Source organism: Dipteris shenzhenensis, chromosome 9, assembly GCF_047967505.1.
Source record: "Dipteris shenzhenensis isolate YYH24624 ecotype China chromosome 9, Dip_SZ_1.0, whole genome shotgun sequence".
Taxonomy (NCBI): Eukaryota; Viridiplantae; Streptophyta; class Polypodiopsida; order Gleicheniales; family Dipteridaceae; genus Dipteris; species Dipteris shenzhenensis.
In genome coordinates this window covers 52,041,540-52,053,731 of record NC_141604.1, presented here as the reverse complement: position 1 = coordinate 52,053,731, position 12,192 = coordinate 52,041,540, and the positions used below count along the sequence as shown (strand labels likewise).

The following is a 12,192-nucleotide window of genomic DNA, read 5'->3' as shown; positions in this document are numbered from 1 at the left end:
AGGGGGGGGGAGAAAAAGGTGAATCCTGCCCAAAGTGAGAGAGGGAGAGGAGAGAGAGGGAATGAATGCACACCCAAAAACATGGAAGAGGAGAGAGAAGGAATGAATGCACTTCCAAAAAAGCACACCCAAATTTGAAAGAGATGCTCTAAAGTCAACACACCAACCAATCAAAGAATTTCGAAAAAAAACACATATGAAAAATGCTAGAAATTATTTTGACTTGTGAAAGTTGAACCTTCACTAAGGCTACCTTACGGTAGGCCAAAAAATAAAAAACATTCTTTTAAAACGAAGTGTTGTCATGTAAGCCTTTGATGACATACGAGGTGCACCTGGTTTGCCAACACGTTTTCAATTTATTTATTTTGGCATCCTTGTCGAAAGAGGGGTCATTATGGTACTGATTTGTAGTCATGAATGCACCTTTGTTCATGCTTGCTCTTAATCTTTGAACTAGATGAGCATTGGGGTGTTTGTAAATAGTGGTTGCTTTGAAATTTGTGTCACCCTTTAACTATGATATCGACCAGCATTGCACAAAGTATGTATAATCTTTCAGCTTTCATTGATATCGTCATGCAATTCACTACTTGATTGAAGCAATAAGTCTTTTGGCATTGCATTTGCATTTGCTAGTAGCTTTGTATATCATTTTTGAATTGGGCTTGTTAGATGAAGCAAGCTTTTTGCTCAACTTCATGTCTTTTGGATTGATTAGAACCAGATCCATAAAATACAATTTTTGCGTTGTAGACAAATCGAAATCCCAAATCACTAATTCTTTGTAAATCCCTTTTTCAGATTTCCCTAATTTCTTATAGTGTCAAGGTTGATATATTATAATATGTTGAAGCGATTTCATCATATGTTGCAAATTGCATTGGCAAGCTGATAATTTCATGGATTTTGAGCTAGCATTTCATCTAGGCATGTTTCCAAATTGAAATCCCAAATCATCAATCCCTTGTAAATTTTTAAAAAGTTATCTTGTAGTGTTAGGGTTGACATGTCATAATATGTTGAAGTGATTTCATCATATGTTGCAAATTGCATTGGCAGTTGATAATAACATGGCTTTTGAGCATGCATTTCATGATGGCTTTTGAGATAGCATTTCATTTAGCCATGTTTCCCATTCATTATTTGAAGTTGTTGCTGCTTCTTGCATAAGCCTTATGCAAATCTTAGGTGCAAATTATTGAAGGCTTAGTTCCTTGACCATAAGTAAAGACAATAACCATTATGTTGTTAGCTTTGTTAGATGCCATGTTTTACTAAAATAACAAACATATATGAATGAAGAAATGATTGCATTGTACAGGAACAGTACATGGAAACCACATCCTTATTAGTAGTATAAGGAAATGAATGGGTTAGTTGACATGGTATCATCACTAAAAAGATTCAAACACAGGCTTGTTGCAAAACCTTTTGCATAATAATATGAGAAAGACTATGAGGAAAAATATTGCATACTACTAAAAATGGCCCCTATGGATGTTTGGTGTTATTGGCAACAATTAGCAAATGGAATATGTATCAATTAGATATTAAGAATGCAATCATGGAAAGATACTTAGAGAAAGAAGTATATATACAATAGCTGAAAGGTTATGTGGAAAAAGGCAAAGAAAGGGAAGTATGTAGATTGAAAAAAGGTCTATCCTGCTTGAAGCAAGCACCCAAAAGCTAGTGTACAAGAATTCCAAAATATTTTATTGCTTTTGGTTATACAAAATCCTAAGTAAATCTTATGCTTTATTACAAAGATCATGGGGAAGACATTACCATTATGCTTTGTATGTAGATGATTTGATAGTGATAAGAAGTACCGGCAACTTCATCACAAAGTGGAAACTCTTGGCATTAAAATTTGGAGGGGTGCAAACATCACAATTGTGAGTCGACACAAGTACGTGGACAATCTACCTAAAAAGTTTCATATGCAACAATGCCAAAAATAGAAAAAGATTGCATGATTGCAATGACTCCAACTTAGAAAATGATGAAGGCAAGCCAACAATGACAAAGATACTACAAATAGTAGCCTATGTGCCCAATAAGCCTTTGTACGCCCTTTGCGTTGGTGGACGGGGGTAATTCTAGGATAAGTTTGATGCTATTATAATCCATGGAGATTCCATTCTTGGACACTACGTGTCCAAGTATAACCCTGTGTTTCACCCAGAATTGGCATTTCAAGGGATTGAGGGAGATCCGGTAGAGATGGCATCTTTTGAACACAAGTGTCATATACTTGAGGTGATCATCCCAATTGGAGTGAACACACAAGTCATCTAGGAAAACCTCTAGGAAATCCCTTAGATATTCCTTAAAGGCCGTGATCATTAACGTTTGGAATGTCATAGGAGTGTTTGTGAACCTGAAGAGCATCACCATGGAAGCGTAAAATATTTGACAATCACCAGAGTCGATGTTTGTTGACACAATTCTTGGTCACATTGAATTACATGCTTAATGTGATAGTGATTATCAAGGTGATTAGAAGACTCGAAGATCAGCCTGCTCGAGGAGCTATTTGTCTATCATCAACATAAACAAATTATAGAGCTCTAATAACAAGAGCGTATGAAGCTCTATAGATGACAAGACTTTTGTGAAAAACAAATTATTTTGATGACACAAACCAATCAATTTACACGTGTTACCAAGTATATGACTCACGGATTAAGCTTATCGACGTCAGAGTTTTTTTATCAGAAGTAGTCACTTTAGTTACACAAAACTAACAACAATATATTGTGGTAATCAATGAGCTCAAGCATTACCGAAGAATCCTACATGTCACTGAAGGACAAAGCATATTGAGTTAGAGAACGTGTCATCACAGAAAGAGTGCTATGTGGACAGATAGAAATTAGAATGTTGCAGACATGACCTGGAGAAAAGACATTCTCCCTTAATCGTTGACAATTTTGTAGGTTCTTGGATGATTGGAGAACTTATGTGACCGGCACAATAGTAGCGTCTCCACAAATCATAACAAATATAATATTGGAGCGATGCAAAAGAGCGGCAAGAAGAAAGGTCTTCTTTGCCAAGGGATTCTTCCACTCTATTACTTCATTTGGGGCGAATAGAAATAGCTGAATGCGTGCGTGTGAGGAGGTTAATTTTCACTAGCGAGTAGAGGGTATGACTATGGATGCCACATCAGCATTGGTAAAGTATCAAATGATGCTAAGGGTGTTTACAAACTAGCACACCATGGGGCAAGATTGTGCATCCATGTGGAGACCACGGTGCGGCGGCCTAGTCTTAATCTTCAGGGAAGAGTCGGAGTCCAGACTCGATTGGATTGGGTGCCACATCAGAGCAATGGGGGGGGAGTAAGGTTGGGGTTGGATGGTTATGTTGCTTGTAATTGAGAGGGCTTACAGCTTCTTCTTCTTCTTCCTCTCCTTTTCTTCGCCAACACACAACAGAGGACTTCTCCTCGACGTGAACTAGGGTTTTCTACCGCAGGACGCCATTGACGAAAGTCTCGCGAGCTTCACTGTCTCTTACTCCCTGCGATGTGGACTAGGGTTCTCTCTCACATTGAAGAACCCGCTTATGTAAGTTTGTTTCACGGGAAGGCTTAACTCTCAGAAGCAGACTCTCTGCAACATGGCCTAGGGTTTAGGTTGCTAGCTAGGGCATCGCCGAAGCAAACACGCCGCAGACAAAAGGAGCTCAGCATAAGACTCCATCCAGGGTTGTATCAGTGCGTAGATTTCCGCGGCAGTGGGGCGTGGTGATGGCAATTCTAAACTGTAGCACCGCGCTTTAGTTCCTGCTCCAAGCTGTAGAATGGAAATGGTGGGCATCATGGCTACAGGTGGTCTCAGAGAGCAGGCCGTTGCGCTCCTCAACGACGCCAAAATGCAGGGCGATACTTCTGCCAAGACGGACATGCTTAAACGCATGAAGGAGATCGTTCTCTACCGGGATCCCACGCTGCTAGCGGAGTTTGTTCCCCATTTGATGGAATTGCAGAGCGAGCGCACTGCCCCAATAAGGAAGTACCTCGCCGAGTACGTATTATTTTCTTTTCCGAGCCGTTGCAGTCCTTTCGGTACAGGATTAGTTGAAGGCTGGGTTTCCGTTTTTGTCAAACTTGGAGTATGGACTACTTAATGTTCGTAGGTCCAAAAGACAAACATCGAATCAGAAGTAAAGCTTGCGTAAATCTCTCTTTGGTTGTAGGTCTTTTTCCTCAAATCCGGCGTACTGCAATCCCCCCCGTGTCGTCACATTGTGTAGGGCCTTTCGGAAAATTTTTAAGGACATTTTTTGATCTGTGCATAGCCGCAACTCGCTCTTTAAGCTTTTCTGACTGAGGATTCTAGTTTTCTTGAGCCTTACTAATCGTTGAACTATTAAAGGATCAATAGGCATTTAGTACTCGTCCGTTAGCAAGGACGTTCGTCATTTGTGCATGCTATAGACTGCCAAGAAACCTGTATTGACCATGAGAACCTCAACATATTTTTTATGTTTTTGGCGAACCATGATGTGGTTGTTGATTGCCCCTGCCTATGAAGAGACAAGTTTTTGCAGTCAGCAGCAGTGAGAGCGCTGAATGATGATTTCTTTCTTAGAGACCAAAACATGCCATAGATGACCTAAAACAAGTTATGACCTGTCTCTAGAATCCCCCTCCCTCACACTGTTTGGTGTGGATCTGAGTGCATCTAATGGCACAACTGATGCATGTTACTATCTTCTGTTAGAAAATGAAACCTTGCAAAGAGAAGCCTAAGTTGTGCTTGAAAACTATTTTTCTTTTTTCTTCCTCGTCAGCGGTTTGTATTTGAGGACATCCAAAAAATAGCTTTGGTTCAAGTAGTAGCGTAGCGTTCATGGATTCATCTAGATAGACAGTAGTCTAGTGGTAATGGAGCCTATGCGCATGCAAATAGGTAATGTCTTCGGAGGTTCAATTCCCCACAACCATCATACCCACTTAAGTGGAAGGTGGACAATTGGATGACTCCTCTCCATGGAGTAAATGGGTTGTTGTCTGGCTTTGTCCCCAAGATTGGAAGTGTGGATGATTTTCCTCCCCACAGGCTAAATGTTTTTTGTCACTTAGGTAGGTGAGACTTGCACCATGCAATTTGATACCTAAGGCTACATTGACTTATTTTTTTATGCAGAAAGAATTGGAATATGTAGAGTACTTGACAACAATCACACAACAAGCTCATATTATTATAAGGAGAACACTAACGTGACAACAATCCAAAACTCCATGCTAAACCTTCCAATGCAAAACTAATACCATAACTTTTTCTATTTAAGAGAAAAAAATCAAATGTTATACCTATGTTTATCACAAAGCAAACAAGGAGGATACACACTCAAGACATAAGGATTCACATTCAACACATAATGATTCACGCTGAACAAGGTTGGTGATCATGGACAACCACCAAAGTTGGGTAAGTGATGCTTTGACGTACACATGCAACAGGGCCAAGACCTGCTTCACCTTCTTCTCATCTTTATGAGAGACCCACAGTCATCAAACTTCATTGAGATGTACTCTTATTGCTCTACCTATATCCCGAGTTACTAGCCATTCACCTATATCCCGAGTTACTAGCCATTCATTTCCTGCTATCCCAACGTCTCAGCCCTAGGGTATTCTTGACTATCCCTTTCGATGCTAGATAATGTAACCTCCATCCCATTTGCTGCATCTTCAAGTTTTGATTTAAAGAGCTCTCTAGAATTTTTAACTCAAGAAGTGCTAAAGATGAGCAGCAATGGGTGGAGTTTAGAATGAGATGGGAGTCATCAAGGCAAAGGTAAAGAGTCTTTGAACATGTAGTGGTGATGATCAAGAGAAGTTAAAATGTCGGAGGGAAGAGGCCTAGGGATGTCAACTCGATTGTTTTTTCCGATGATGATTGCAGTGACTCATGCATGATGCAGCCACTAGGGGATTCATTAGAGCAGCCAGAGATAGCTATGGTCAGATGAATGGTTTCACCCTACGTTCAAGCCCAACATGGAGCTTCTCAGGGGTAATGTGTGCTATGTCCATGTTTGGACATAATGTGGCTAGTGTTAAGGAGGTTAGGCCAACCTAGAGTACGTAACCTAACCTTGGGACAATTAGGACATGATGTACCATTGGTATAGTTAGGGTTGAGACACATAGGACACTCTATGCCTATACGTGTGTGCCTTAGCTCATTTGGGACATTCTTGGGAGTGGAACCTCTCGAGAATACCCTAGAGCCTGTCAGGACTATGTCTCCTTGAAGACATTTGTGGCAAATGGGGCTGCTTGTTATGGGAGCGTAGTTTCACTGGGAGAGTGTTGGCTTGTGTTCGCCTAACCTCTAGCTTGGGCGTGGCTCTTACGAGGATCTATAGCTGGGTGTTGATGTAGTAGCCTACACGTTGTGGGATGTGGTGGCAACCGCTTCATCGAGTGACCGTCGTTGATTGCTTTTCTAGGTTACATGTCTTGTGCGTCAAACAAAGTCAAGATTCTTAGTAGTCGCTAGTGTATGCCTTCATTTGACAAACAATCAATTGCTTTGGTGCCTAAATGGAGGCTTCTGGTGGTTGCATGCAAGTGTGCATGTTGGTATGCATGTGTCCATGCAAGGTGGCTTGTGTGTGCATGCAAGCACACATATACCCGCTAGTACTTGTACATTTGTCTTTCCTTTGGTGACTACCAACTTTGGTCCCAAAAGTAAATTTTATATACTTTTTGTGGAGTGCCTACAAAAATAAAAGTAAACTCTTGGTATGCATGCGAAGCTAAGCATGCTTGGTCTAGTAGTGCTTTGCTACTCATGCAACCTATGTTTACGACTTGCTTTTATCCTCTGTCCGTCAACATTTAAAGCCATTGTTGCCCATTCCTCAATTTGCTCGCCTATCTAGCTTGTGGCATAGTTTTAGCTTACTAGGTCATTGCTTCATTTGTAGGCAAGATGGACACTTTGCCCATGATTGCCCTTGGGGGATGAGGCGTTCTAGGTGATGCCTCAGGTAGCGTTTTCCATGTTCCTTGAGCTCAACTTGCCCACGTTGCTGCTTCCAGTTTCTTGTCGCTTCGGGTCAAGAAGCTAGGATGCATGGGTGACGGCATTTATCCACGTACTCCTCCCTCCCTTCTTTCGTCCCCATGGCCTCCCCTGACGCGAATGGAGCACAAACCTCTTCTAGAAGAGGATGTCAGAAGATATAGAGGAATAGATGCGAAGAGAGAGAGAGAGTAGGAAGCGTGTAGGAGAATACAAGAGGACTGTGTTGGAATGCAAGAGGGCGTGGGCAACAAGTACAAGCACAAGCACTTGCAGGTCACACTCCCGAGAAGAGGAGATGGGATAAATGCGACCGACATGCCTTTTCTTTGATCTCACTTTCAGTGGAGGTAAATTATACCTCATATTCGGTCCTGCCAGACTTCAAATCGTGCTTGGGATATTATGGAAGCTATGTATCTGGCTCGTCATGAGGCAAGAGTATCATTTTTGAGAAGAGAGCTTGATTTGGTGCACATGAAGGAAGGAGATTCTATGACAGATCATGTTGCAAAGATTCAGGACTTGTCTGATTAACTCCTGAATATTGATGTAGTCATTCTAGATGCACAGCTTGTTTCCACTACATTGAACTTTCTATTGGACTCATATCTTTCTTTTCGTGCGTCGCTCAACTTGTTACGAGGGGGAATCGTCACCACCCTTTCACCTTTCAGGAGGTGGGACTCTTGTTGCAGGAAGAGCAGATGAGAGGGAATTTGTCAGTGAATTCACGTGGTTGAGAACAACCTTTTACTGACTGAAGATCTTGGAAGATCTCTCTGGAAGGAGTCATGTGCCTGGAAATGCCACTGTCTAGAATCCACTCCTGAATATCCCCAACTGTGAGACCAACCACTTCCGCTCGAAGAAGATAAGTTCCGGTGTCCATGATTTCCAAGTGCACAAAAGATGGGGGTCTTCACAGTTGCAGCTCAGTAATCGGTACACTTCATGTGGTTCTGCTAAGGATTTGCACTTCCAAGGGGACTCTTTTCATGTGTGAAACTCCTCTTGTACAGGAGGGCCAAATGCTCGCACATCCCTTTGGCCAGTGTCATGTGTTTCATGTGGTTGATCACTTGGGGTGTGCAATTGATGGAGGAGCGTACATGGGCATTTACATGATTCCACAAGTGTGCTAGGGTTTTCCGCTCCTGGACTGTCAAGGGAAGGCCCTCCTCCTCCAAATATGGCCTTGAATCAGCCAAGTCATAAGACTGCAAAACAGACTCCGTCATTACCTTCCAAATGCCGTAGTTTCTCTTGTCCAACTGTCAGACCACCGGGAATGTATGAAGGATGGGTATCTTTACAGGCAAATCTGCCATCGGGGAGGTAAATTTGTCTGGAGGGTGGGTGGGGTTAAAAATGAATAAGAGGCTGCTGCTCTGTGCAAGGTGGCTGTCCAGCAGTGATGCCGCGTTCTGGCTGCTTCTCCATGTCCCGTAGAGCCTGAACCCTGCTCCGATCAGCAGCAAATGCCTACAGTCCTGTTTGCTCTCTTTGTGGCCAAGGCTTCAAACTACCTTGTGCTCTGGTACCACGTCAGAATATGCAGTGAAATAGATGCGAACAGAGGGTGCAGGAAACATGCTGGAGAATGTAACAGAAACTTGCTGGAACTTCTGCTTTATTCAGTGGAGAAAACTGGATTAACAATACTGGAGAATAGCCCCCATTTATTTATAGGCTGTGGGGGGCACCTGCTGGTCCGCTATGTAGTCAAGCCGACTGGGCCGCCTTGGTTGGATGATCTGACCTAGCTGGCTGGCCTCAGATCAACCCCAGAAACAATATTCCACAAATGCTTTGCAACAAGAATATGTTTCATGAGATAAGACCACATCGGATAGTTGGTGCCATCCAACTTATCATCTTCACGAAGAATGCCAAATAGATCTTGATTGTTCCAAGCCATTGCAAATATGATACCCTGAAAAAGACTTGAAAACCCAAAAGCCTCAAGGCTATCACTGCAAAGAGCTGGCTGTCCAAAAATGACAGCAAATATTTGCAAATAAATATTCTGCAAATTTCCAACCCAAATCAAAGGGCAAATGCAGATCTTACCCAAATGTGACTGTGTCAGGCAATGTTCACTGCAAAAACAGCAAATCTGGCAAAAGCCCAATTTAATGAGGGCAAATAGGCCATAAAGAGGGCAAATGCAGAAAAGCCCCAAATTTTGCTGAGATTTTTGCAAATGTGACCCAATGTATGAGAATCTGACTCAATGTCCCGCAGAAAAGACTCAATGTCTGAAAATCTGACTCAATGTCGTGCAAATGTTACTCATTGTTCTCCAATCTGACCCAATGTATTGCAATCAAACGAGAAATTGCAGACCAAATCCCAAAAAATAGCCTCAAGGCTTGCAACTGCAAAATCAGGACTTGCTGTCCACAAATTGACTGCAAAGGTGCACCTGTCCCAAAATATAGACCTCAAGATGTAGGCTTTCCAATTTGTTGAAATGGCTTGAAAAGATTTCAAGCAGTAGAAGGAAGATAAGGATAGCAAAAGTCCTCAAAAGCCCCAAATTTTGAGATTGTTCTAAACATGACTTCGCACGTGCAAAACCTGTATGGAGATCTCGAAGTAAGTACAATTGTACGGATGCAGGTACTAAGCTGTACGGTGTACGGAAGCACGGTACGGATATAGGTACGACGATTGTACGGAGTGTAGGTACGGAACCTTCTGTGCGGTTGTACGGAGGGTGTACAACGAGGCACAGTGTACGGGACACAATGTACGGAGCAGATGCTTTGCAGATACTTGTACGGAACAGGTGCAGTGTACGGTGCAAGTACAGTGTAGGTACGGAGAGCAGTACGAAATGGGTACGACACCTGTTGTACGGCTATATGGTGATGTAGATACGGATGTGTACAGTTGTAAGTACGATCGTTCGTACAGTCGTATGGATTGTACGGATGGAGGAGCGTTGGTACAAATCCGGGGGGAGAAGACGAGGCAACCGTAGCTCTGATACCACTATAGGATCGATTAACGAGAGAGAGAGAGTCGAAGATAGCAGCCGTCACGTCAACTTGAGTAGTGTGTGAAAACAAAGTACATAGTACTTGTACCTAGACCTAGGACTAAGTGTCCTAGGTGTCACATAGGACTAAGTGTCCTATGTGGCATAAAAGGCACACAATAAACTAAGTGCCTATACCAATGCCTACAAGGCACATACTAGGGCCTATAGGGCATCACTAGAACTGAAAGAAGATGGCCTATAGCAAAATAACTCTTCCTAGTACCTGCAATAATTAATTAAAGCGCACCGCCATGGTACCCATTAATTGTTAGCGCTTTGCATGCAACTAACACACTGTGGACTAATTCTAGTCACGGTGGGCGTCCCCACTGAACACATGTGCATACATAACAAATATAAAAAAATATATTTATTCTCTGGTTGATCGAAGTCAGCGCCCTTGATTATAATTAAGAGGCTCTTGACAATAAACCAAGTCTTCCCCACTGAAGTCGGGCTTACTTGACCAGAGTCAAGTATCTTTGACCGTAGTTAATTCTTTGACCATAATTAACACATATGAAAACTCTTTAATTATGATCAGATAAATGGTCAATTGTACTTTGACTCAGGATATTTACATTGTGGTGACATCCCCTCGGCTTCTATTCGGTTGACCTCAACTGAAAAGCTTCCTTGTAAACATCCAAAAGTTGTGGATGATCGGACGACATGTCTTCATCCATCCACGTGGCATCTAATTCTTGAATTTTACAATATATTTGTAAAACTGCTTGCCTTGAGGGCCTTTGCGTACAGTATGGTACACAATTTGCTCTGGCTAAAGGACCTCTTCCAGCTCATCCACTTTTGGTGGATCCTCTAATATTGGCTCTGTTGGCTCTGGCCCCTGGAATATCTTTAGAAGACTCACATGGAATGCATTGTGAATCCTCCAATGCTCTGGCAATGCCAACCTGTATGCAACTTCATTTATTCTTTCTGTAACCCTGAAAGGGCCATAATACCTGGAAATAACTTTGCATACACTTTTTGTTTGCCTTTAAACTTGCGGAGCCTAGCTTTCTCGAACTTTAAAAGTATCCAATCCCCTTCCTTGAGATTTAATTGTCTCCTATGCTTATCTGCAGCTCTTTTATGCTTCTCTTGAGACCTTTCAATTGCCGTCCGGACTTGGTTGTAAGCTGTCTGAAGGCCTCTCACAAACTGATCAGCTGCAGATATTTCATCCTTGGTCCTTAGGATAGGTGGCAGAATCACCTTTCCATAGATGATCTCAAAGGGGGCTTTCCCTATAGAGCTGTGTACTGTATTATTGTAAACAAACTCTACCAATGGTAGGTACTTTTCCCAGTCTGAACCTCGGTCACCCATGTAGCATTTCAGCATATCCAATGCTGTAGAATTCGCTACTTCACTTTGACCATCTGTCTGGGGATGGAAAGAAGAAGAAAAATTCAGTTTCGTCCCCATATTATCAAATAAAGCTCTCCAGAATAGACTGGGATCTCGATCACTGACAATGGACTTAGGCATACCATGATGCTTAAAGATCTGTGCCATGAAAAGCTTAGCCATATGATTTTCCTTTATGGTTTGGCGAACTGGAATGAAATGAGCTTGCTTGCTGAATCTATCAATGATGGTCCAAATCCCATCATTCCTTGCACTTTGATCTCGGCAAATAAAAAATGAAGCATTGTAATACTTTCCCACGGTGCCTGAGGCACGGGAGGCCAGGTGCCTTCCGTCTATCATACTTCACTTTTTGACATGGAGAGAGTATATTCATGCACTGGATGGTGGGCAGAAAAAACAGCTCACAGGGAGCAATACAAAATACAGCAAAGTGCTGGAAAATACTGAAGGACTCTCTCTCTCACAAACTGCTCCAGAACTGAGTGCACAGCTCAGCCTTGGAAGGAGGCTTTCAGTCTTGCACTGGATGCTGGAAACAATGAAGGAGTGGGCCTTTTTATAGGCACTGCCCAGGCCCCTTGAGTTGACCGACCAGCAGGGTCAGTACCTTGTCTGGTGGCCGACCAGGTGGGCCCTAGAAAACCGACCAGGGTTGGGCCGACTTGGCCTGCCACAGGCCCCTATTTAAGGGTGCCCTGTGCAGCC

The 12,192-nt window shown here is 42.6% G+C and overlaps 1 protein-coding gene across 4 annotated transcripts in view; it reads left to right on the top strand.

The window, feature by feature from the left end:
- The first annotated feature begins 3,305 nt into the window (after nt 1-3,305).
- The window catches only part of LOC147898812 (uncharacterized), a 49,767-nt gene continuing 40,880 nt past the window's right edge, over nt 3,306-12,192 (top strand). For all 4 annotated transcript variants that reach the window (XR_015541558.1, XM_087379421.1, XM_087379420.1 and 1 more), the window contains exon 1: nt 3,306-4,040. Coding sequence is in view for 3 of the 4 variants with exons in the window: in XM_087379421.1 (XP_087235547.1) it covers nt 3,817-4,040 (224 nt within the window). In the remaining variant the exon portion in view is untranslated. The remainder of the gene's footprint in view (nt 4,041-12,192) is intronic.